The 27,117-nt window shown below is 37.2% G+C and overlaps 1 protein-coding gene across 1 annotated transcript in view; it reads left to right on the top strand.

The window, feature by feature from the left end:
- PLCL2 (phospholipase C like 2) overlaps positions 1-27,117 on the top strand; it is an 88,047-nt gene that overhangs the window by 54,784 nt on the left and 6,146 nt on the right. Inside the window, exons 5-8 of the mRNA XM_081345563.1 lie at positions 493-2,979; positions 4,601-4,804; positions 21,141-21,216; positions 26,762-26,871. Of these exons, the coding sequence (XP_081201689.1) occupies positions 493-2,979; positions 4,601-4,804; positions 21,141-21,216; positions 26,762-26,871 (2,877 nt within the window). The remainder of the gene's footprint in view (positions 1-492; positions 2,980-4,600; positions 4,805-21,140; positions 21,217-26,761; positions 26,872-27,117) is intronic.

The raw sequence follows: 27,117 nt of genomic DNA, 5'->3' as shown, positions 1-27,117 counted from the left end.
AGACCCTGCAAGTGCAAGGACCAACCATAAGTCAACTTTTTCACCAATTTTGAACAGTCACTTAACAAATGGTCATGTTAAGAATGACCTACAGACTAATGTATATGCAATATACATTTAGAAATGAAGTGTAAAAACATGGAAATATGTTAATTAAATAAATTTGGGGGTTATATGGTATGATAATTGGAATCATAGATTCAAAACGAATACCTTAGATACAGTATGTATAAACTGTAAGATATCTCATGGAGTTATTGCATATATGGCAGAAAATGCCCTGGCCCTTAATCCTAGTAATTTTCTTGGAATTTGCATAACATTAAGCTACATATGTATGTAATTTATAATTATTATAATTAGTTACATGTCTGTAATTTTATATAATTCTTATCTTTTTATGTATGAGTGAAAATAGTGGACATACTACTTACTCTTCTGCAATCTTTCTGTACCATGTAATTTAACATTTTCTCTCTTCTCTATTTCCAGGATGGCACAAAACAAAAAAGGGAACGGAAAAAAACAGTCTCATTCAGCAGCATGCCTACTGAGAAGAAGATAAGTAGTGCAAGTGACTGTATTAATGCTATGGTTGAAGGTTCAGAACTCAGAAAAGTTCGATCCAACTCTAGGATATACCATCGATATTTTCTTTTAGATGCAGATATGCAGTCACTAAGATGGGAACCTTCAAAGAAGGATTCTGAAAAAGCAAAAATTGATATCAAATCAGTCAAAGAAGTGAGAATAGGGAAAAATACGGATATTTTTCGTAGCAATGGAATTTCTGACCAAATTTCAGAAGACTGTGCATTTTCTGTTATTTATGGAGACAATTATGAATCCCTAGATCTGGTTGCAAACTCTGCAGATGTTGCAAATATTTGGGTAACTGGCCTAAGGTACTTGATATCTTATGGAAAACATACATTGGACATGCTAGAAAGTAGGCAAGATAAAATGCGCACCTCATGGGTCTCCCAAATGTTTAGTGAAACAGATATAGATCATATGGGGCGGATATCCTTGGGCAAAGCTGTGCAGTTTATAAAAAAAATAAATCCTGGTTTAAAAACAAATAAAATTGAATTAAAATTCAAAGAACTGCAGCGATCAAAAGACAAACCTGATACAGAAATCACAAAGAATGAATTTATTGAAGTTTTCCATGGGCTTTGCACTCGTCCTGAGATCTATTTCTTACTAGTTCAGTTTTCTAGTAATAAAGAATTCCTTGATACCAAGGATCTTATGATGTTTTTAGAAGCAGAACAGGGTATGGCTCATGTCACAGAAAAGGCTAGCCTTGATGTTATTCACAAATATGAACCATCTAAAGAAGGTCAAGAAAGAGGCTGGCTCTCTATAGATGGTTTTACAAATTATCTTACTTCTCCAGAATGTCATATATTTGATCCAGAGCATAAAAAGGTGTGCCAGGACATGAACCAGCCTTTATCTCATTATTTCATAAACTCTTCTCACAACACATACTTGATAGAAGATCAGTTTCGAGGCCCATCTGATATCACCGGTTACATTCGTGCTCTAAAAATGGGATGCCGCAGTGTTGAGTTGGATGTGTGGGATGGTCCTGATAATGAGCCTGTAATTTATACAGGTCACACAATGACTTCACAAATCGTTTTCCGTAGTGTAATTGACATAATTAACACATATGCATTTTTTGCTTCGGAATACCCTCTTATTTTGTGTTTGGAAAATCATTGTTCTCTCAAGCAACAGAATGTGATGGTGCAGCACATGAAGAAGATCCTGGAGGATAAACTATATATAAATCCTCCGAATACAGAAGAATCTTATCTGCCATCTCCTGAATATCTTAAAGGAAAAATACTAATTAAAGCCAAGAAGTTATCATCTAATTGCTCTGGGCTAGAGGGAGATGTTACAGATGAAGATGAAGGAGCAGAAATGTCCCAGAGAATGGGAAAAGAGGCAGCGGAAGCACAGAATGTTGTCCCAGTGAAACGGTTTCAGCTTTGTAAAGAACTATCAGAACTGGTAAGCATATGTAAATCCGTTCAGTTCAAAGATTTTCAGGTTTCATTTCAACTTCAGAGGTACTGGGAAGTTTGCTCTTTTAATGAAGTGCTTGCTACTAAATATGCCAATGAACACCCTGGAGACTTTGTGAATTATAATAAACGCTTTCTTGCAAGGGTTTTCCCAAGCCCTATGAGGATTGATTCCAGTAATATGAACCCACAGGATTTCTGGAAATGCGGCTGTCAAATTGTGGCAATGAACTTTCAGACACCTGGATTAATGATGGACCTCAACATTGGCTGGTTTCAACAAAATGGCAATTGTGGCTATGTGCTGCGGCCTGCTATTATGCGGGAGGAAATATCTTTCTTTAGTGCAAATACAAAGGACACAGTGCCTGGTGTATCACCTCAACTTCTTCATGTTAAGATTATTAGTGGGCAGAATTTTCCAAAGCCAAAAGGTTCAGGTGCCAAAGGTGATATAGTAGATCCTTATGTGTATGTAGAAATCCATGGGATTCCAGCAGACTGTGCAGAACAAAGGACGAAAACTGTCCACCAAAATGGAGACAATCCTATTTTTGATGAGAGTTTTGAATTTCAGATTAACCTACCTGAACTTGCTATGGTACGCTTTGTTGTGTTAGACGATGATTACATTGGGGATGAATTCATTGGGCAGTACACAATTCCTTTTGAATGTTTACAACCAGGTTATCGTCATGTCCCACTTCAGTCTCTAACAGGAGAAGCTCTAGCTTATGCTTTTTTGTTTGTCCACGTTGCTATTACTAATCGAAGAGGTGGAGGGAAACCTCATAAAAGGGGACTTTCTGTTAGAAAAAGCAAGAAATCCAGAGAATATGCCTCTATGAGAACTTTGTGGATTAAAAGTATTGATGAAGTATTCAAGAATGCTCTTCAGCCCATACGGGATGCCACAGATTTGAGAGAAAATATGCAGGTATGACGTCCTATCTTCTTTCATAGACAGTATAATTTTGTACATGCATTTATCTAATTATGAATCCAGAATTTAAAAAGAATATTAGATTGTAGGAATAATAATAGTTTATAAAGGGATATTTAGGTTTTATCTGATGAATTTCCTTGATAGTGTGACTGGGCCAGGCAGTCTTTTTCAGTTCAACCCATCTCACAGGATTGCAGCTGTGAGGAAAATAGGAAGAAAAAGGGAGTATTGGGTATGTTCATCACGTTGTTATTTATAAAATAATGAAGGTTGTATAAAGATCTAATAAATAACATACAAGAAAATTAAATGTGGAGCAGGTTTTTTTATTTTAAGCTTGAGTTTTTTTACTGAGGGAAAACTGCTTCTTCAGTAAATACCACTATGTAAACTTGGAATACATAGTGGTGAGAACAAGCTTTTAATTGTAACTTAACATTTAGTCAATAATTAAATGTCAGTCCTTCAGTATAAAAATTGTTGCCAGATAGTATCCTTGGGCAATTTTCCCAAAGAAAACTGGCACAGGCAATTGAAATAGCTGATGAATCCAAACACTGTGCAAACTTATGTCAGTCAAATAAATGAACCTATTTCCTTATGTCAGCAGTCTGTTTATTACAATAATTTCAAGACTAAAATGACGGATTGTTTTTCTTTAAAGGCTTCTTTATTAAATTACAGTTGTCTATTTTAGCAGTGATTTGCAATGTATATAAATATTAGGTACTATGTTTAGTGAAGTGATGGAAGATAAGCTGGAGAAAATGCTGAATCTAGTATTATGGGGTCATTTTCTTTTCTTCACTTTTCTTGTATTTACATCATTGCATTTTCTTGCCATAATTATCCATCTACCCATCCATTTATACAAAAACATACATTAAAGAAATACTGGGAAGAACTTAGCTGTATGTTTGGTGGAAAATTATGTGTGGAGAAGATATTTTCATATGTTGAGCAATTTACCAATTGTAGATACAGGCTAATTTATCTGCCTCAACTAAGTTTGAATATTTTTAAGCTCATTTACATAACGAAATAGCAATCATTATTTCATTACTGTCTTTAATTAGAAATCAGAGTTTGAAGTGGAGCTAAGATTCAACAAATGGGAAAGATCAAAACATTTATCTCATTTTTATGGCAAAATAAGTAATTGGTGACTTTTTTAAAAAAAAGCTCAGTAATTAAGTGAATGACCCAGAGTTATTAAACCTCCAAGGATAAGAAAGTTGCATGATAAATATTATAAACTTTCAACATAGGAGGTTTTGAAATGGAGACCATAATGTAAAATTACAACATAGATACCTCAGTATTTTTCTGCATGAGAAAGCAAGCTGTCTTTATCAGTTACAAGTGAAAAATGGAATTGATTCCTTAGCAAATTTTTTAAAATTTATTTATAATATTGAGCATTTGTTATAAATGCAGCAAATAAATATAGATGATTGATTGCATAGGAAAAGTAGTTATTTTCCCAGAGTCTATATGTGTATTGTTTAATAGTTTAGCTGTTATAACTTCTATATTATAAACTAATTGATGTCTATTAATAAAGTAACCAAGTACAGTATCATTTCACTCTTTTTCTCTCTCTTCCAAATAGAATGCAGTAGTTTCATTTAAAGAGTTGTGTGGGCTTGCTCCTGTAGCAAATCTCATACAATGTATTGTGGCAGTGTCTAGCCGCTTAGTGAAATCTGATAATACAACCTTGGTTGTGGTAAATCTCAATGATCAGTATCCCACAATGGAATTGCAAGGGATTGTTCCAGAAGTTTTAAAAAAAATTATCACAGCATATGAAATGGTGAGTAATCTATCTTTTTCCCCCAGTTTGAAACGCTTATATTTATATATCAGTCTATATATAGACTTAAATATGTAAGTCTACTGTCCTGCAATTCTTCCTCAACCCCCATCTGCTGCTTGGAAAATTACCTCTATGAACATGAAGGAATTGTTTCTGGAGATTAATTATGGTTACCAGATCTGGACTGCAGAGGCACAAAATTTTCCCTTTGCTGTCCTCTATGGTTATTTGGATTCTTGCTGAACATGTCTAGAGGTTTGAGGTTAGCACAAAAACTGATTTATGCAAATCAGTTATTGCAATTAAACAAAATTTATTGTATACATGTTTGCATATATCTTGCTTGGGCATTTGTTGTTCAGTTGATTTAATAATTTTGCTGCACAAGTATATATAATACTGAGTATAGCTTTGTAGTTCAATAAAAATGGAAAATTATTTTTTTAGAATTTAATGTGTTATGATTAATATGAACTACAAATCACATTCTGTGTTGAAATTTGTAGCTAGCCATAAAGTTCAGTTTTATTTCTAGTAACTATTTTTTGCAGATTAGAATATCTTTTCCATGTTTAAAAAAATCTTTTTAAACCTATATACATTCTAAATTAATAGAAATACAAATATAATGCACATGGTAGAGATGATTCCACAAAGATGACTTTTTTAAATGGTTGGGTTTTTTTAATATAAACATTTCATGTCTATTGAAATCATTGCCTGAAATAAGTGTGGTCTTAAGTATAAGTGAGATCTAGTTCTGAATATGATTGAGTCTAAATAAAATTTTATTTAGCAAATTGCAGTGATTATAATTTCTCAGGCTTTGCTTCCTTCCCAGTTTGTAACACACAACTGCCATTTCTTGTGAAAAGTAAAATTTAGAGAATAATTCTATTAACTACTGCACAAGTTGTAAGAGTAAAAAGGATCTTCTCCCAGCTTTTCAGATGTGTAGATGTAATCCCCTTCATGGATTACTGCCTTGTTGTAGCAAAGGGGCTTGCATAATTCAATGAAGCTATGAGCTATGCTGTGCAGGGCCACCCAAGACGGACAGGTCATAGCAGAGAGTTCTGACAAAATGTGATCCACTGGAGAAGGAAATGGCAACCCACTCCAGTATCTTTGCCATGAAAACCCTATAAACAGTACCAAAAGGCAAAATGATATGACGCTGGAAGATGAGCCCCTCAGGTCGGAAGGCGTCCAATATGCTACTGGGGAAGAGCAGAGGGCTAGTACTAGTAGCGCCAGAAAGAATGAAATGACTGGGCCAAAGCCGAAAGGACGCTCAGCTGTGGATGTATCTGGTGGTGAAAGGAAAGTCCGATGCTGTAAAGATTTTTTCTCCATAGGAACCTGGAATGTAAGATCCATGAATCAAGGCAAGCTGGATGTGGTCAAACAAGAGATGACAAGACTGAACATTGACATCTTAGGAATCAGCAAACTAAAATGGATAGGAATGGGTGAATTTAATTCAGATGACCATCAGGTATACTACTGCAGGCAAGAATCCCTCAGAAGAAATGGAGTAGCCTTCATAGTCAATAAAAGAATAGGAAAAGCAATACTAGGTTACAATCCCCAAAATGACAGAATGATCTCAGTTCGAATCCAAGACAAAAACCATTCAATATCACAGTAGTCCAAGTCTATGCCCCAACCACCAGTGCTGAAGAGGATGAAATTGACCGGTTCTATGAAGCCCTACAGCACCTTATAGAACTAACACCAAAAAAATGATGTCCTTATCATCATGGGGGATTGGAATGCTAAAGTAGGAAGCCAAAAGATAAGCGGAATAACAGGCAAGTTTGGCCTTGGAGTACAAAATGAAGCAGGGCAAAGGCTGATAGAATTTTGTCAAGAGAATACGATGGTCATAGCAAACACTCTTTTCCAACAACCCAAGAGATGGCTCTACACATGACATCACCAGACGGTCAACACAGAAATCAGATTGACTTATGTGCTCTGCAGCCAAAGATGGAGAACCTCTATACAGTCAGTAAAAACAAGACCAGGAGCTGACTGTGGCTCAGACCATGAGCTTCTCGTTGCAAAGTTTAGGCTTAAGCTGAAGAAAGTAGGGAAAAGCACTAGGCCACTCAGGTATGAATTAAATCATATCCCTGTTGAATATACAGTAGAGGTGACAAATAGATTTAAGGAATTAGATCTGATAGACGGAGTGCCTGAAGAATTATGGACAGAGGTTCGCAACATTGTACAAGAGGTAGCAACTAAAACCATCCCCCCCCAAAAAAAAGAAATGCAAGAAAGCAAAATGGCTGTCTGAGGAAGCTTTGCAAATAGCTGAGGAAAGGAGGGAAGCGAAAGGCAAGGGAGAAAAAGAAAGATATGCCCAATTGAATGCAGAATTCCAGAGAATAGCTAGAAGAGATAAGAATGCCTTCTTAAATGAACAGTGCAAAGAAATAGAAGAAAACAATAGAATAGGGAGGACCAGAGATCTTTTCAAGAAAATTGGAGAGATGAAGGGAACATTTCATGCAAAAATGGGCATGATAAAGGACCAAAATGGCAGGGACCTAACAGAGGCAGAAGAGATTAAGAAGAGGTGGCAAAATTACACAGAAGAACTATACAAGAACGAGCTTAACGTCCCTGATAACCACGATGAGGTGGTCACTGATTTTTTTTTTAATTGAAAAGTTTTAAAATACATTTTTTGAAAACATAAACTCCCTTCCCCCCCAACCCTCTCCCTTGCCCTCCCTAGCCCTCCCCCCCCGACTTCCCAGAGCTGAATACAGGGTATTAACTAATACAAACGTAAGCTAAAATATGCTACTTAACTAAAAAGAAACATGTTAAACTCTATCCCACTTTAACTCCCCTTAAACATAACTAAATTACTAACCAATAATAAATAACTGATAATACATCATATAAAACTAATACTTATTCAAATACTAAATGAAACCTTTTAGTCCCATATTTGTTCTGAATATATTCAATCCATCTTGTCCATTCCACAATATATCTCTGTTGCGATTGTTCTTTCAAATATGCTGAAATCTTTGCCATTTCCGCCAAGTTTGAAATTTTCAAAGTCCACTCTTCTATAGTAGGCAGTTCCTCCTTCTTCCAATATTGCGCTACTAAAAGTCTTGCTGCCGTAATTAAATTCAACATCAATTTAGTATCTATGACAGTACAATCCGTAATAATACCCAACAGAAATAACTGTGGAGAAAACCTTATCTTTTTCTTGAATATCTTTTGCATATTCCACCAAACTTTAATCCAAAAAGCTTTAACTTTTTTACAAGTCCACCATATATGATAATATGTTGCATCCTCACAACCACACCTCCAACATTTGGGCTGGCAGTTCGGATACATACTTGGCCACAGGATTGGAAAAGATCAGTTTACATTCCAATTCCAAAGAAAGGCAGTGCCAAAGAATGTTCAAACTATCGCACCATTGCATTCATTTCACATGTTAGTAAGGTTATGCTTAAAATGCTACAAGCTAGACTCCAGCAGTATGTGGATCGAGAACTACCAGAAGTACAGGCAGGATTTCGAAGAGGCAGAAGAACTAGAGATCAAATTGCCAGCATACACTGGATCATGGAGAAAGCTAGGGAGTTTTGCTTCATTGACTATGCTAAAGCCTTTGATTGTCTGGATCACAACAAACTGTGGCAGGTTCTTAAAGAGATGGGCGTACCAGACCATCTTATTTGTCTCTTGAGAAACCTATATGTGGGCCAAGAAGCAACTGTGAGAACTGGACAGGGAAGCACTGATTGGTTCAAAATTGGGAAAGGAGTCCGGCAAGGCTGTTTACTGTTGCCTTGCCTATTTAACTCATATGCAGAGCACATCATAAGAAAAGCAGGGCTAGATGAATCAAAAGTTGGAATTAATATTGCCGGGAGAAATATCAACAACCTAAGATATGCAGATGATACCACTCTAATGGCAGAAAGTGAAGAAGAACTAAAGAGCCTCTTGTTGCGGGTGAAGAAGGAGAGTGCAAAAGTTGGGTTTAAACTTAACATTAAGAAAACCAATATCATGGCATCCAGCCCTCTCAATTCCTGGCAAATAGATGGGGAATAAATGGAGGTAGTGACAGATTTTATTGTCCTGGGCTCCAAGATCACTGCAGATGGGGACTGTAGCCAAGAAATTAAAAGACACTTGCTCCTCGGGAGGAAAGCCATGGCAAATCTAGACAGCACACTAAAAAGCAGAGACATCACCCTGTCAACAAAAGTGCGTATAGTCTTCCCAGTTGCAATGTATGGCAGTGAAAGTTGGACCATAAGAAAGACCAAGCGCCAAAGAATTGAGGCCTTTGAGCTATGGTGCTGGAGAAGACTCCTGCGAGTCCCTTGGACTGCAAGGCGATCAAACCGGTCAGTCCTAGAGGAGATCAACCCTGACTGCTCTTTAGAAGGCCAGATCCTGAAGCTAAAACTCAAATACTTTGGCCACCTAATGAGAAGGAAGGATTCACTGGAGAAGAGCCTAATGCTGGGAAAGATTGAGGGCAATAGAAGAAGGGGACGACAGAGAATGAGGTGGCTGGATGGAGTCACTGAAACAGTAGGCGTGAGCTTAAATGGACTCCAGAAGATTGTAGAGGACAGGAAGGCCTGGAGGAACATTGTCCATGGGGTCGCGATGGGTCGGACACGACTTCGCAGCTAACAACAACAAGATGTATAGGCTCTGTGTAAAAGGCAAACTGTACTATATTTCAATATGTTGTAAATCTTGACAACTGTAAGATATGTGGACTTCGATCACCAGAATTCCTCATTTGTTCTGATGATGCCCATTTTCTATATTGATATAGGAATTATTACCAGCATTCATGACTATAAACTTAATAGTAGAACCTTAAATTAAAATTTTAAAGTATGCAAACAAATTATATCATGTTTTTTACTTTGAATTTTGCTTAGAAATTTGCTTTTTTGGGAGAGCATAAACTTAAACCATAAATTATTAAATTTATTTGCTGCCCATCTCGTGTCCATGGACTCTGGACAGCTTACATTACAACATAAAAATATTAGAAAACATTAAAATCATCAATCATAAAAAAGTCCTACAGCAAATAAAATCATTAACACAAGATGGCAAAGAGGAAACTTAAGTTGAAAAATCTTTTTAAGACTTTTAAGTAAACAATAATAAAAATAACAGTGATTATTTAAAAAATACAGGAGATTAAGCCATAATAGATGGAAATATATGCTGAATAGTAGATGAAAGATATGATTATTACAGCTAGTTTCAAATGAGCATTTTTACTTAATTAAAATGTCTCTGGATAGCATGGAATTACATTGCGCTATATTACTTTATTTTTCTATAGAGAGATTTAACAGTGATAGAATTTGTCTTATAAATTTAGTATATATTATTGAATTAAAAACATTTACATTTATTTGTAAATTGTTGTCCTTTCTTTCATATAGAATTGTATATGTAGTGTTCCCTATTGTTTGTCTCACCACCACCACCATCCTGTGAGGTAGATACAAAGGCAAGATATAGAGGGGAAAAAGCATTCTTTAAGGATGAAGGTTTATATTTCTAAAATATATACGATTTATAGATGACAATTTTGGAATGAACTAATAATTAAGTGTAGATAATCCATTTATAACCAGTGTGGATTTGAGAATATATCTTACTCAAAATATGCATACAATTTTGTGCTTGATTTTTGCTAATGAAAAGTTCAGACTGATTTTGTATTCTGAACAATTTACCAAATGGCCCCAAGTTGAGGCCTTTTAGATAAGAAAGTGAAATAAAAATTAAAATACAAGTAGTCCTTGACTTACAACTAAATTAAATTGCTCATATTTACAATCAGTTGCAGCATCTATGGTCCATGTGATTGGGATTTGTGATCTTTTTTTGCCAATTTCCCATTGGGGAAGCTGGATTTGCTTAATCCTGCAATTTGCTTAATAATTGCTGCAAAAATTGTCATAAATTTATCATGATTTATTATCACAATGACTTATAATGGAAATTCCAGTCCCAATTATGATCATAAGTCAAGGACTACCAGTGGAGGAACATAGTTATGTATGTTTATATCCTTGCAATAAGTAATAATGCATTATCTTGAAAATTCATTAACTTTCATTAAAAAAATCACTATGGTATTTAGACATATTTGTAGATATTATGAAAATATTGTGTTATGTATTCCTGGGGGACCCTGAAAAGGGTTAAAATTCTCCCCGTGGAGGAGACCAGGAAGGAGGGGCTTTCACTGGATCGCGGGAGAGCAGTAGCTCTCCCGTTGGAGCAGGCAATTCTCTCCAAACTGGCGGATGAAAGACCGGCCATAGGATTATGGCCTGTCACTAGGCTGAGGACAGCCGAAGTTACACTTACCATCTGGCAACCTTAAAGCAGTATAGAAGATTGGGTGAGTATTACCTCTCTTAAATCCTGACTTATTTCTGTACCTGCATAAGCTGTATAAGTATTTTCCCCCTGTGAGAGGGAAGGGCGATTTTAACCCTCCCTTTAGAAACAGTGGCGATCGACTATTCAGGGGAGCTAAACATTGAGGGGGGAAAAAGGAAAACAAATTGGATCACTCATTGGAATTCTATCTTAAAATTGTGGATTAAAAGACTTTATTCACTATCTGCTATTCTCTATTTTTGGCTGAAAATCTGGACTTTTCAAAATAGAAGTAAAATTGAAAAGATTAAAGCAGCTCAGGGGCGACATCTTGTGGCTAATTTGAGACTTTAACTTGTTATTATTTAAAGAGACTTGGCTGACAGCCCAGAAAGTAGATAAAACACCTGTAACTTTGATATCAGCTGTGGGAAAGCTCAGCTGCGTCCTTCACTGAGTGGATTCCCTGACTGTAAAGTCTGTATTAACATATCACTATGGAAGAAGATCAGGAACACACACACTGTATGCTGAAAAAAATACTGCAGACCCTTATTACAATTGGGGATGAAATAAGAAATTTCAGAATAAAACAAGAAGATAAGCTGGAGAGGCAAACTCAAACTATGAGTATAACCAAAGAACTATCTATACAGAATACAACGGAAAAAGTGGAACAACTAAATACTATGACAGATGATTTAACTACTCAACAAATACAGTCAATGCAAAATCCAGAAAAGAAACTAACAAAATGGAAAAAGGAAAAAAAAATCTATAAAAACCAGAAAGATCTTGAGGAGCCAAAAGAACAGATGGAAGAAAAGATAAATAGCTTAGGACAACTACAACTACAGCAAGAGGGAAAAACAATCTTGCCAGATCTACTAAACTTCTTTAAAAAATGGCGACTGAATGGTGTTTCCAATGCCAAATAATGGGCACAACAATACAAGAAGAGGTGCTTGACGATTCAAAAGCACAGACATGGAAGACAACATGGCAGAGAAAGAAAGCTAGAATAAGACTGAAAAAGAATGGAAGATTGACATAAGTATATAATTAAAATAGAATACATTCTAATAGTTAAGATGTATATTTAGAATATAAGATTTGGTTATGAATTGAGATAAAGACAACTTTGGTTATCTAAAACTTAGAAGTATAAGTACTAATAGCTAAATCTGAATATTGATTTATGTGTAAAGGTTGAGGGAAAAAGAGGAAGTATTAAATGCTGAACTAAAAAAACTGTTGGTTATTAAACTTAAGGTATTTGAAAACTTAAAAAACAAGAATATTATATTATTTTACTAATTTGTCGATGTAAATGGTCAGAATGAATACAGATAAGATGTGTATCCTGAATATTAGATTTTGTGAGGAATGGTGATAAAGGAATTGGGGTCATTTAAAAGTGTGGAAATGGTAAATATGAAATGTTAAATTTAATTATTAATTGAAATTAGAATTTGGAAAAATATATTAGGTCATTAATTGTCTAAAAGATGGAATATCTAAACAATTGAGATATATAAAAAACTAAAAGCTATTGATAAATGTTAGAAAACTTTTATTTGATTGATAGACTCATATTTGTATCAATTTAAATATAGACAGTATTCTGGTTCTCATATGAGTTCTATGCATTTATGCTATTTACTGCACACGTTTTTAAGACTTGAAAAAAATATGTAGCTGCATTAAGAATTGCATTAAAGTTGTGCTGTTTTAATGGTCTGAATCATTCTTACTTTGATGCTGCATCGTTGTAATGTTCATTCCAAATAGTAATTATATCCATTACGATAGAATTGAAACTAAAAGAAAGTTTTTTGAGTGTGCCAAATTTGACATATTCTAGGAATCATTAGTCCTGTTCTTAAAAGGAAGAACAGAAAGTTGCCTGAAACAGAAAGTCAGCTTTAGCATACAAACATTAAAAAAGTTGCTAGGCTTTTCTTAAGAAGTCAGTAATTTATCTGAAAATGTAACTTAATTGCCTTACAGCTTATCATTTATTTTTATTTTAAATTTTAATTATTTCCCACATTTGTTATTTATTATTATTGCATTCTTTGACCAAGTGACAAAATTAGTGGACCAAAGGAATGCTGTGGATATAATTTACTTGGACTTCAGTAAGGCATTTGATAAAGTAGATCACAACCTGCTACTTGATAAGATAGAAAAATGTGGGTTAGACAGTATCACCACCAGATGGATTTGTAGCTGGCTGACCGGTTGTCTTCAGCGTGTGGTCCTCAGTGGAACTGCATCTACATGGAGCGAAGTGTGTAGTGGGATGCCACAGGGCTCTGTTCTAGGCCCAGTGCTCTTCGACATCATCAACGATTTAGATGAAGGGATAGATGGGGAACTCATCAAATTTGCAGATGACACCAAGCTGGCAGGAATAGCCAACATTCCAGAAGATAGGCTTAAGATACAGGAGGATCTGAACAAACTGGAACACTGGGTGCTATCTAATAAAATGAAATTCAATGGTGAAACAAGTAAAGTTCTACATTTAGGCAAGAAAAAATTTAGATGAAGGGATAGATGGGGAACTCATCAAATTTGCAGATGACATCAAGCTGGCAGGAATAGCCAACATTCCAGAAGATAGGCTTAAGATACAGGAGGATCTGAACAAACTGGAACACTGGGTGCTATCTAATAAAATGAAATTCAATGGTGAAACAAGTAAAGTTCTACATTTAGGCAAGAAAAAACAAATGCACAGGTATAGTATAAGCGGTAGTAGTAAGACTGGAAATTTTTAAGAAGAGACTGGACAGCCATTCGTCTGAAATGGTATAGGGCAGGGGTCGGCAACCTAAAAAAGAAAAAGAGCCACTGGGAACCGGTTCCATCACAAATTAAAAAAAGAGGGAGCCGCGTGCGTGTGTCCATGCACGCGCATGCGCAAAAAGGTTTTTTGCGCATGCGCGGACGCACGCGGCTGCCATTTTTTTAAAAATGAGATGGAACCGGTTCCCGGTTGCCCGACGGCGACGGCCCATCTGCAAAGCTGCCGCTTTCGGCAGCTTTGCAGACGGGCCGTGGCAGCTTCCTCAAAGAGCGGCGTCCCTGCCCATTCCGAGAGGTGCGCGCGCACCTCTCCGAACGACCGGAGGTGCGCGCGTACCTCCGCGCAAATGGGCAGCGGTGCCGCTCTTTGAGGAAGCTGCCGCGGCCCGTCTGCTAAGCTGCCGCTTTTGGCAGCTTCGCAGACGGGCCGTGGCAGCTTCCTCAAAAAGAGAGGCGCCCCTGCCCATTCCGAGAGGTGCGCGCGCACCTCTCCGAACGACCGGAGTTGCGCGCGCACCTCCCCAAACCTTTGGGGAGGTGCGCGCGTACCTCCGTGCGAAGGGGCAGCGGCGCCGCTCTTTTGAGGAAGCTGCCGAAAGCGGCAGCTTCCTCAAAGAGCGGCACCGCTGCCCGTTCGCGCGGAGGTACGCGCGCACCTCCCCAAAGGTTTGGGGAGGTGCGCGCGCAACTCCGGTCGTTCCGAGAGGTGCGCGCGCACCTCTCGGAATGGGCAGGGGCGCCGCTCTTTGAGGAAGCTGCCGCGGCCCGTCTGCTAAGCTGCCGCTTTCGGCAGCTTCACAGACGGGCCACGGCAGCTTCCTGAAAGAGCGGCACCGCTGCCCATTCGCGCGGAGGTGCGCGCGCACCTCCCCAAACCTTTGGAGAGGTGCGCGCGCACCTCTCGGAATGGGCAGCTGCGCCGCTCTTTGAGGAAGCTGCCGCGCCCCGTCTGCGAAGCTGCCGAAAGCGGCAGCTTCGCAGACGGGCCGCAGCAGCTTCCTCAAAGAGCGGCACCGCTGCCCATTCGCGCGGAGGTACGCGCGCACCTCTCCAAAGGTTTGGGGAGGTGCGCGCGCACCTCCGCCCATTCGGGGAGGTGCGCGTGCACCTCTCCAAACGGGCGGTGCCACTCTCCATTTGGAGAGGTGCGCACGCACCACTGCCCGTTGGAAGAGGTGCGCGCGCACCGGGCGGCTGGGAGCCGCAAGAGACGGCTCAAAGAGCCGCATGCGGCTCCGGAGCCGCAGGTTGCCGACCTGTGGTATAGGGTTTCCTGCCTGAGTAGGGGGTTGGACTAGATGACCTCCAAGGTCCCTTCCAATGTTGTTGTTGTTGTTGTTGTTGTTATTATTATTATTATTATTATTATTATTATTATTATTATTATTGATCACAGTCAGCCAGATGTTCAGATTGGATTTGGCATTTTTGTCTACCTATCGAGTCCTTACCAAGGACGTGGGATAGGCAGATATGGATGTTTGATGGTATTAAAGATATTGTTGCAGGATGGAAGCTGTTCTTAGTAAGGCCGCCTTTTGCAATTGACTAATGGTGAATTTGTCAATGGCAATGGTGTTCAAGTGGTGCTCCAATTGTTTTGGGATTGCACCTAAGGCGCCTATTACTATTGGTACTACCCTTGCTTGCCTCTGCCACAGTGTTTCTATTTCTATTTGTAGGTCTTTGTATTTTGTTATCTTCTCCAGTTCTTTCTCTATTCTGCTGTCTCCAGGTACTGCCACATCCACTATCCAGACTTTTTTGTCTTTCTTATTGACTATTGTTAAGTCCAGGGTGTTATGTTGCAGGTGCTTGTCTGTTTGAATTCTGAAGTCCCAGAGCAGTTTAACTTTATCATTTTCTATGACTTTCTCTATTTTATGATCTCACCAGTTCTTGCTTACTGGCAAATGATATTTCTTGCAGATCTTCCAATGCACCATTGTTGCTAATTTGTCATGCCGCTGCTTGTAGTCAGTCTGTGCAATCTTCTTGCAGCAGCTTACCAGGTGGTCCACTGTTTCTTCAGCTTCTTTGCTAGGTGGCACTTATTGTTGCTGTCTTCTCAATTTTGACTTTGTATGCATTTGTCCTTAAGGCTTGGTCTTGTGCAGCCAGAATTAGTCCCTCGGTCTCTTTCTTCAACATTCCTGCTCTTGGCCATTGCCAGGTCTTGTTATTATATGCTTTCCCAGTTATTTTTTTAATGTACTGGCCATGTAATGCTTTGTCTTCACATGCCTCTATTCTGTTCTTCATTTGGTCTTTCTTGTAGGCCAGTTTGGTGTCTCCAGTAGTCAGTAAGCCTTCCTGATATACTAATTTCAGTGCATCTTCATCATTGTCCTTCAGATATTCTTCCAAAGCCATTTTTTCTTCTTCAACCATCTGATGTACTTGCAGCATTTCACGTCCACCTATTTTCCTTGGTAGATAGAGTCTGTCAATGTCACTGCGTGGATGAAGGGCATGGTTCATTGTCATTACTTTTCTGGTCTTCCTATCCTTTGCTTTTAGTTGTGCTTGAGTCCAGTGCACTATTCCAGCTGTGTATCTAATGACTGGAATTGCCCAGGTGTTAATTGCCTTCACGGTATTTCCTCCATTGAGTTTGGACTTTAAGATCTTCTTCACTCTCTTGATGTATTCACCTCTCTAATCTTTTTCTTGACTTCAGTGTGCTTGATGTCAGCTTGAAGGATACCCAAGTATTTGTAGTAATCTTCCTCATCCAGACTTTTAATGTTATTTTCATGGGGCATCTTGATTCCTTCAGTTTTCACTATTTTTCCTTGTTTTAGAGTAAGTGTGGCACATTTGTCCAAGCCAAACTCCATTGCAATATCTTGGCTATATATACGGACAGTGTTCAGCAGCAATTCTATTTCAGATGATGTTTTTCCATACAGCTTCAGATCATCCATGTAAAGGAGGTGGGATAGTGTGGCAGATGGTTTTGATGTTTGATAGCCATGTCCTGAGTTATTCAGTATTGTTGACAGAGGAAACAGTGCAATAACAAATAGTAGTGGTGATAATGAATCTCCTTGAAATATTCCTCTCTTGATATTAACCTCTCCCAGTCTTTCACCATTGACCTGCAACTGTGTCTTCCATTGTGCCATCATTTTTTGCACAAATTTTCTGATGTTTCTACTGACTCCTGTTATTTCTAGGCACTTGATTATCCAGTCATGTGGCAGACAATTAAAAATGTGCCTTCAAAATGACAGATGTAATTGTTGTGAACAAAATACCTGTTTTCCAGGCTAGTCCAACAGTACTGTCAGTTTCACATCATGCTCTCCTTCATACTAGTTTATCATTTTTTTCCACTGAAAATATGGGTAAGGAAAGCGTTAGGCTATAGCCATCCAGAGTCACCTTGGAAATAAAGCTGATACTAGAAACAATGTTTTGGTTTTCAGTATTTAAATTTCCCATTAAGATAAAAAGAAATTTTATAACATTTAACCAGGTAGGACAGACAGTTTGTCATACTATGTCTGCCCATGTTGATATCAGTGGGGATCATGATACATATCTCTACCATTCTCTAATGTTGTTAATAACCTAATTTTGTGATCCTCTGTCCCAATAATTTATTTTTCCTGTAATCAAAGACTGGTCTATAATTTCCCAAACCTTATCCTTATTCCTTGCTTGCAATGTAGTATGTAAGGCAGGGGTGTCAAACTGCTGGCCTGCAGGTCGGACGCGTCACGAGGAAACCATGCCCACCCCATTGCCAGCAATGGGAGAAAAGCTCTGATACATCGCGTGACGTCAAATGACGTTGTGAGTTTGACATGTCTGATGTAAGGCATCCTTAACAGAAAAAGATGGGGAGTTCAAATGGATTGAAGTGGAAAACGATCAGAATCAGGATTGGTTTGTATAAAATTGGAATCAGAATTCTCCAAATTCTTGAAAACATGAGTACTCGGTTACGCCAGGCATAAAGAGTAGGTTAGAGATAACTTAAGAAGGAAGTTAATAATGCTGAAAGCTTTTTGTTTGTTTGTTTGTTTTCAATTATGATGTCTTGTTATTGGTTGATCATTTTTTTCTATCTGTACAACATTAAGGGTAACTTTCAGTAATAAAAAAATTAACTGGCATTGTTTTTATTTTTTTATATTTAAAATTAAAATCAAGGCAAAATTAAAATGAATATCTTAAAATAAAATGTGTTCTACATATGCCTGGTTACAGAAGGAACAGTATAGTTGAATTCAGGTCCTTTTTCTAAGGTAAGTGGACTTGCGTAATAAAAACTAAGTATGTTAGACAAAAGAATTTTAACATTAGATTGTAGCTACTAATCTATCAGCACTTGAATGGCATATATTTTGTTACCAGATTAACTTACAAGTAATATTGTAAAATGAATATCTTGACACGCCAGCATTTTATGAATTTTTCAAAATTGCATGTTCTTTTCATAGGAGGAATATATCTGTTTCAGGAAATCTTTGAACTATGGCAGTACAACACCTATCACATTTTTAGATATAAATAATGGATTCATGTTGTACACTACTGCAGGGAAATGAACCATCATGTAGAAATCAGCATTATAAAAAAAGTTATCCTTGAATTATTAAAGTCCATTGCACAGGAATCTTTCACAATGGCATGTCATACATTTGTTGCCCTATTAATCTGGAAAGATTAATGCACAGTACTTTTCTTAAAGACAGTGGACTAAAGAGCTTACAGACTGACTGTTACCTTAAAGGCACTGTTCTCTTCCAAAGAGGACTAAAAGATAGAATTCAGAGGAGAAGGTATTGTTTTGGGTAGTCATTGTCTACTCTAGAAGTTCTTTAAAAAGCATCATTTTACAGTGTTCAATGCCAAAAACTCCCAAGAGAGAACTGAATCCAAAAAATAAGAGCAAATTGGGAAAGCATAGAATTGACGTGTTAGGGGCATTTTATTTCTTTTCTGTGCTATTTCCAGCATTTGGTATCTACTCTTGCTAATATTTTGATCATCTGATCTCTCTACAACAGTGGTGTCAAACTCAATTTCATTGAGGGCCGCATCAGCATTGCGGTTGCCCTCAGGGGGCTGGGTGGGTATGGCCCGGGTGGGCGTGGCTAGAGTGCGTATGGCCTACTGGGTGGGCGTGGCCAGCTCTACATCATTTGCATCAAGGGTGCCTATGGGGGCCTGGGCAGGAGCGGGACAGATCTGAGGGTCTCTGGCAGAAGGAGGGTCTCTGGGCCAGGGCCAAGGCAGTGGGGGCCGTTCCCTCACTGTTTCCAGGATGGCTTCGCGGGCCACATGAAACTTCGCGGGCCGGATCTGGCCCCCGAGCCTTGTGTTTGACATGTCTGCTCTACAATCTACATGGTTCATCATGTTGCATGGAGATCCTGTTTCTTCAGTTAGATAATTGAAATACGTCCTTTACTGACTTTATGATAAAAATCTGTTATTCTTGATTACTCCAGTGTTTTGAATTGTACTAGCATCAGACATTCCAAAATGGTTGGTTCCTAGAACTAAGGGAAAACTGAAAACTTGGTTTTGGGCAAGAAGAAACTCATCTTCCTTTCCGTCTAAAATCCAGGTGAAGAGGTATTCTCCACTCAAGAACAGTCTCTTAAGTGGGATTTGTTTTTTTAATGTGTAGAAATCTATACCTGCACAGTTAGAACCCTGGTTTGAAGTTCCAGTTGTTGATATCAAAAAATACATTAACCTAAAAGGGTTTTTTTGTGATAGATATAATCTGCTGTATGTGCAAAGAATATTTTAAAAGAAAAATGTGGAGAGTTATAGTTCAATTTTGGGTATTTTAGAAAATACAGTTGTAATTTATTTTCAGATCTGAAGTACAAAATATTGATAGTAACTTTTTGGTAACTTAATGTTCTGTACCAGCCTGCTACCGGCCCTGCAGAAAAGGCAACCCCTTTACCAACGGCAAGAGGCTGGAATTACGCCTGCCAAATTTATTACTACAAAAACAAACAAGACACAACCAAGAAACAGGAGCTTTAAGAAACTATCCGAGCGGTTGCCTTCAGCAAACCAGCCCTCCCCACACATTCCCCTTATATAGAGTTCAGGGCGTGGCTTCTCTCTGCCTCCTTCCGAGAAGCCCCATTGCCTTCCTCTGTTTACTCCTAATTGACTGCCTCCTGCGTCGGGCGTCCTTGAACAGGGCCAGCTGTGGGTCATCTTCATCCACACTGTCAGGCTCACACAGCTGGGTCTCCGTGGTGACCAAGTGGGAGGGGCCTGGCTGGGGGCTATCAGCAAGATCTTCAACCCCCTCAGCAAGGTCTTCCAACACCCCCCTCCTCCTCTGAGTCGTCCGACCCAACTGCCGAACCCACAGGCTGACCCTGAATCACAACACTTAATGATTACTACAATGAATCTTTAAAGCTGACTTTCACAAACTAGTTGTTAACTCTGATGGTTCAGTAGGTCTGTGTTAAAACTGATTATGTATAGGATTCTTTAAATATTTACTTTCTTTCATTCATTAAATGTTTTTAAAACCTTTTAAAAAGTGTCTGTTTGTTGTTGCTTCCTGAATTTTTTACTTGAATCTGTAGCAGTGATGTATGTGGCATAACTTAGTGTTTTACACAAGTAGATACACCCGAAAAAATATATAACTGTAGATAATGCAAAATAAAACAACACTTACTAATTATAATAGAAATAGTACTAATTATAATAGAATCATGCGGATTTTGAATTTTGGGGACATGGGAATAAATATCTGAATGTTTTAAACAAAATTGCACATCAGTATTTTTAGCTTTAAGATAAATGGGGCTTAAAGAATTTAATTAAATAAAATTAGCTACTTACAAAGAATAAATTTTTTGAAAACTCCTTTTCTCCTCTTCCTAATCTATGTAAACCTGTTTAAATTGCAGTCGTGTTTCAGTGGTATATGATGTATCATTATATATACCAAAAGTTTAATCTTTGCATCTTTAGCTGTACAAGTGCCAGAGATCTGTTGCTACTCAGGGCAGATGGCTGGTTTTAATGGGTTAATGGTTGATTTTTATATGGAGACTTCAGTGTTCACAAAAGCTAACTTTGTTTTTTGCAGATGATTAATATGATAAAGATTCTAACAGAAAATGCAGATACTGTATATGAAAAAATAGTCCAGTGCCAAAAAGCAGGTAAGGAAACTATTTTGCATTGCATGCAGTTATTCTGCTACATGTTTTATTTATTTTTATTTTATTAAATTTATTTGCCTCCTATCTCTGGGGTTACTCTGGGTTGTTTATATATTCTATTATATATTATATATTCTACTAAGCAGAAGAACCGTACAGCTTAAAGAATTTGTATAAGCTCCAAAATTCAGCAGATGAATTTTTCAACTATTGAGTTTGTATGATTTGTATGGAATATTGTAGCAATACACTCTTTTGTTAATTCTTTTTAATGTTGACACTCTTGAAACAACACAAATTCATTCTTTTATATCAATCCTTTGACATTATGCAACATTTCTCCACCATATCTGCTGTCATATATGGTCATAGAGGTAGCCCTCAGATTACAACCAATGGTGCGATTCAGCCAGTTTGCACCACTTTGTCAGAACCAGTAGCTAATTTTTTGTTGCCCATTCCAGGATGGACTTCCAGAAGCGGCATTCACACAGAGAACCGGTTGTTCACATATTTGAATCCCACCACTGGTTACAATGGTTCATTTAGTGACCATTCAAGGTTATAATGGCATTGAAAAAAGTGACTTAAGACCTTTTTTCACACTTACAACCTTTGCAGCGTCACTATGATCACATGATCAAAATTTAGCCATGTGGCAACTAACAGTTGTATTTATGATGGTTGCAGTGTCCCGGGGGTGTGTGTCATGTGATCACCTTTTGCAACCTTCTGACAAGCAAAGTCAGTGGAGAAGCCAGATTCACTTAACAACTGTGTTACTAACTGCAATGATTCACTGAACAGCTGTGGCAAGAAAGTTCATATAATGGGACAAAACCCACTTAACTGTCTCACTTAGTAATAATAATTTTGGGGTCAGTTGTGGTCACAAGTAGAAGACTGCCTGTAGTTCATCTTTAAATTATACTTATTGATAAATTTATAGAAAAAAGAAATTATTTTTTGAAATATTGATTTGTAATATACAATTAAGAAATTGCATCAATAGGATATATATAATAATTTAATTTAATTTTAATTTTAATCCCATTTATATCCCGCCCTTCTCCGAAGACTCAGGGCGGCTTACAATTTAAGCACAAATCAAATGTGCTTAGCAATAGCCTTCATTCTATGTATATGCCTACTTATTAGGGCTTTTGCCCCCCCCCCCCAAGCGGCATTATTACAAAGTCAGCTTATTGCCCCCAACAATCTGGGTCATTAATGTGTAAGAAACAATGATGAAGAGTTCATTCAGGTAAAAGTGTTTGGCAGTGTGACTTTGAAGTTTGTTAGATTTCATTTAAACCTTCTTTTGCTTTTGTCTTTCCTCTTTTCTGATAAACAGAATAAAATAATTTTAAGGAAGTGAAAAAACTTTAGAGCCTAGCTTAATATGCAACACATTTACAGTAATTCATTCTACAGTAATGTACAATTACACAATCTTTGGAACAAAGCAAAATTATGTGTAACTTATGGTGGCATTTTTGCTGTTTGTGCTTAGCAGGATTTTCGGCAATAGAAATAACACTAATATTTGGATAGCCTTTTGTTTGGCTATTTTTGCATTCAGAACTTTATAGTGAGTAATGGCGTAAATTACCAGTTTTGTAGCTCACATAGAATTTCACTAATATGAAACAATAGGTAAAATGGCCATTGTTTTTCAGTGTTTCTAATCAAGAAAAATGCATTTTCTTTGGATCATTGATTAAATTTTGTTGTATGGACATCAGTATGGACATCTATGTTCCTATATTGTGTTCCTAGAATGAAAAAATATTTTTTTCAAACTTTTTCTGGCACAGCTGAGAACATGTATGTAATTATACAAAATTATAGAAAAACTGAGTCATATTTAAGACATTAGGTCTTTGCCAGTTACATCATGAAAAAGCACTTTCAATACTTCATAGTAAAAAACTATCATAAATTGTAATACTCACATTTCCTATGTAAATACATATGTTCTATTTTATCCGTTTCAAGCTATGTGGATTACTTTGGATTTGTTTAAACATTCATGCTGCATTCTTAATGATGTTTTATCCTATTTGGTATCTGAAGCTAAAATATTGTATTTAGATTAGACAGTAATACTAAATTTTGTTTGGAAGGGAATTATGAATTATTGTTCTACTCCTTAGGATCAGAAATGTCTCACCCTCACTAACATAGAACTTAGACCTAAGTAGCCAGCAGTGAACAGAAATTAGGGAAGAAAAAATATTTCTATCATGTAGCAATTATATTCACTTCTATGAATAGATAGGCAAAGAGAATCAATTGGAATCATTTTTGTTCCATCACGCTTGGATGGATTCAAGGATTAGCAACTAGGATAAGAGAGTTGTAAGTTTAAAGAAAAATAATTCTAGACAAAGTAATAGACTTCTTTAAGTAGACATTATATTGATAGAAGAAAATATTTGTAGCTCAGCATTGAATTGTGGGGCCCTTGGTGCTCTCTGAACTTGGTGGTTTACTTGCAGATGTCTTATTCCTTCAGTTTTGCGGCAGGTAGATCATGTGCAGAGTGGGCACTCTACTCTCTGATCAGCGCTGCCTCCTTATTGCTGTGATTTATAGATGCACATTTGCTTTCTGCATCTAGCAAATTCACGTGTGTGTGTATGAACAGGGATTAACACCAAGACTAATACTAGACCAACTAATCAAGGAACTAGCAATGCAGATACACAAGCTAAGTGTAAACAGTCTAATCAAGGAACCATCAAGAATACTCCCCCCCAACACTGAAAAGGCAAGCCATTGGTTTATAAAAATAAGAGCAAACCCCACTGCCTTCTTGTACTATGATGTTACCTAGTTTGTAAGGAAACAACTGCAAAAAACCACTAAGCTCAGCCATTATAATAAGTGAAAGCTGAATAAAAATTACGTTAGAACTTCAAGTCAGATTAGTGATTTATAGTCTTCATTTACACTTGTTCTAACTATAATATAACATTTTTATTTCATGAAACCAGCAAGAAAGCAGCCTTAAAAAGTTAAGTAGGCCATTGTTATTAATAATGTTAGACTAGTTCTCTTCAAATGTGGTATGTGTAATTTTTGCTTTTTGCCATCAAGAGGTTGATGTGTTTGAGCCATTGAACCAAATAGTAAAAATATACTGGAATCTTAAACATTTCTTCATATTGTTTATTATCTCGGACATCCTCCCCATTTTTAATAAATGGTTAGTTTTACCTAATAATTATGCCCAGGAGTTGTAATAAAAACACATTAAAATAACGAATGAATTTATTTTAGAAGTATCATGAGATTCTCTAGAAAGAACCTTTGTAGTGATTTATTGCACATTGCATATTTTGCCACCGTAAATACAAGGGGAACTCAATAAATTTCCTTGTGATACAAAAGTTGTACCAGTGGTGCCCATAAGAACCATTGATTATTTCTTTGTAAAGATAATTACAGATGTACTACATTAAACAACTTGCTTGTGATTGGGCAATGAAATAAGCATCCATGAGGTAAAATCTGATGTTCTTTTACTTTCGTTCAAGAGTCCTCTAAGTCAAGGGTCCCCAACCCCTACTCCATGGACCAGTACCAGGCCGCGGCATGCCAGCAACCGGGCCGCACAAACAAGCAAAGCCCCATCTGTGGGATGCAGGCAGCATACAAAACCACGCATTCTCTGGTCTGTGGAAAAACCTTTCTCCATGGAACCGGTCCCTGGTGCCCAAAAGGTTGGGGACCTCTGCTCTAAGTAACCCATGTTTCATTCATAAATTCTGATAGCAGAATAAAATGTTAAAATGGGACTGGTTATTTTTCTTTATAATTCAGAAATATTTCCCTGCCTACCCTTTCTGATCATTTGGTAGAGACTGTCCCTAGAAATATCTGTGACCTGCATACATGTGCCCAGCTGCCTGTTTCTGAATATACATGATATCGGACAATAATGGGTAGTTTTTATATAAAATACATTTTATTGTGTACAAAAGTTATATTTAATTGGGTGGTATTACTATTTTTAACACATGTTTTTAAATGCTTTCTAGATAAAAAAGAGATTTCTAAGGTCGATATGGATGATTCCAAGCTGTAGCTAAGACATGATTTTCATTCAAAAAACCGCTCTGTAGTATTATTGTAAAAGATGGAGATTTATTTATTTTTTCCCCTCTTGATGTTCCCAACTTACAAAATATATGAGTCAGCACTGCACACAGCCTGGTGCTGAAATTTGAAAGCATGTTTAGTATAATTTATTTTGTTTTGAGAAGCAAAAACTTTTAAGATTTGTGTCAATTTATTTTAGCAATATAAGCAACATGATTGGCATCTCAAAATACAGCACAATAAAAGCAAATCACATTTTACTTCTTTGTTATGGAAAAATGGAGAAAGGGGCAAACTGGATGCACTGTATTATTTCTTTATTGCTGCCATTTAATTAATAGGTTTAGAATTCTGTCTTCCATCAACATAGCTTACACAAATAAAACAGTTTTAGCCCAAGCTCAGTTACGTTTTTTCAGTATGTATTAAGCAATCCATCTTCCTTGTTCTAAGAAGGGGAACTCCGGCAGAGAATTGTTTGTATTTTTTCTACAGGTGAAGAGACTATGATTTCAGATACAAGTTCAATAGTTGAAGCTGTCTTCTAGTTCTCAAGCCTCTAAAATAGTTCTTTCTAACACCGGACAGATAGAAAAGTAAATGTGCTGAAGTTGACTAAGAAGTTAACAGGGGCCAAGGTCTCCAGTTAAGTGATGTGGGGCCCTGTGGCTAACAGTAAATTGCCACTAATTTCAATGGAAGGAAGCAATGCCTTAAATGCGATTGAAGATAAAATATAATTTTACTTTAAAAGCAGTCTGACAGGGAGTCTCCTGCAGAGAACTGTATACACCCTCATTTAGTGACTGTAATCCAGGGGTGTCACGTGATGCGGCACGTTTGACACCCCTACTGCAATCCCTTCCAGTGACTATGAAGTCACTGGTTGCTTCTGGGCAAAGAGATTGCTTAAACAAACCATCTCTTCCAGAGCTGCTTTCTTCTGCAGTGGAATGCTTCCCTAAAACATGCTAACTGAAAATTAAGAAGCTGAGCTCTGTGATCTTAATTGAACAGAACCCTCCAGCTGACTCATTCTGCTGCCTAAAACTGATCAGAACTACCCAAGGCTTCTCGGGCCAAGATATTTTGTAAATGTTCCAAAAATGATTTTGCAAAATGGTCACTGATTGAGGAAGTAGCTAACCAAGAACTGACTGAATATGAATTCTTTTTGCAGTGTCTCTAATTTTTGAACTAAGAAAACATGCTTGAGATCCCTTTGTATATAACATTTAAGACAAATTATTTTTAATACATTTACAATAATAGCATAAATTAATTTTATTCCTGTGTTTAATATATTTTTCTAATTTTGGATAAGTCATCGATTGATAGGAAATTAATAAGTATGTTTCCTTTTTAGTGCGAAAAAAAATTCTTATAGTAAAAACATTAAAAGTTGAATAAGAAGGTTTAAATATTTCTTATTCCCCAGCAATGGAGTTCCATGAGAACTTACAAAATATAGGAGCAAAGGAAGGATTGAAAGAGAGCAAACTACAAAAAGCAGTGGAGAGTTTTACCTGGAATATTACCATTTTAAAGGTAACATTTGTTTATTGAAGTTTTTTCCTATAGTAAGTTATTCTCTTTAATTAGTTACTAAAAGAAAAGAAGAATGACATGTCAAGTATTTTACTGAGATAATTTGGTGTTGTTTCAAAGGAACAATTGATGCATAAATTTACAGAATCTTATTATTATGTAAATAGTAGTAGGTGCAGTCTGTTGTAGCATCAATTGAATGTTTTTTTTTACTATTTGAGCTGATTTTTGAAAATACTTTGAGGA

Source organism: Vipera berus, assembly GCF_964194415.1.
Source record: "Vipera berus genome assembly, chromosome: Z".
In the NCBI taxonomy this organism is placed as follows: Eukaryota; Metazoa; Chordata; class Lepidosauria; order Squamata; family Viperidae; genus Vipera; species Vipera berus.
The sequence above is the reverse complement of the archived record's forward strand: the minus strand, read 5'-3'. Positions and strand labels throughout refer to the sequence as shown.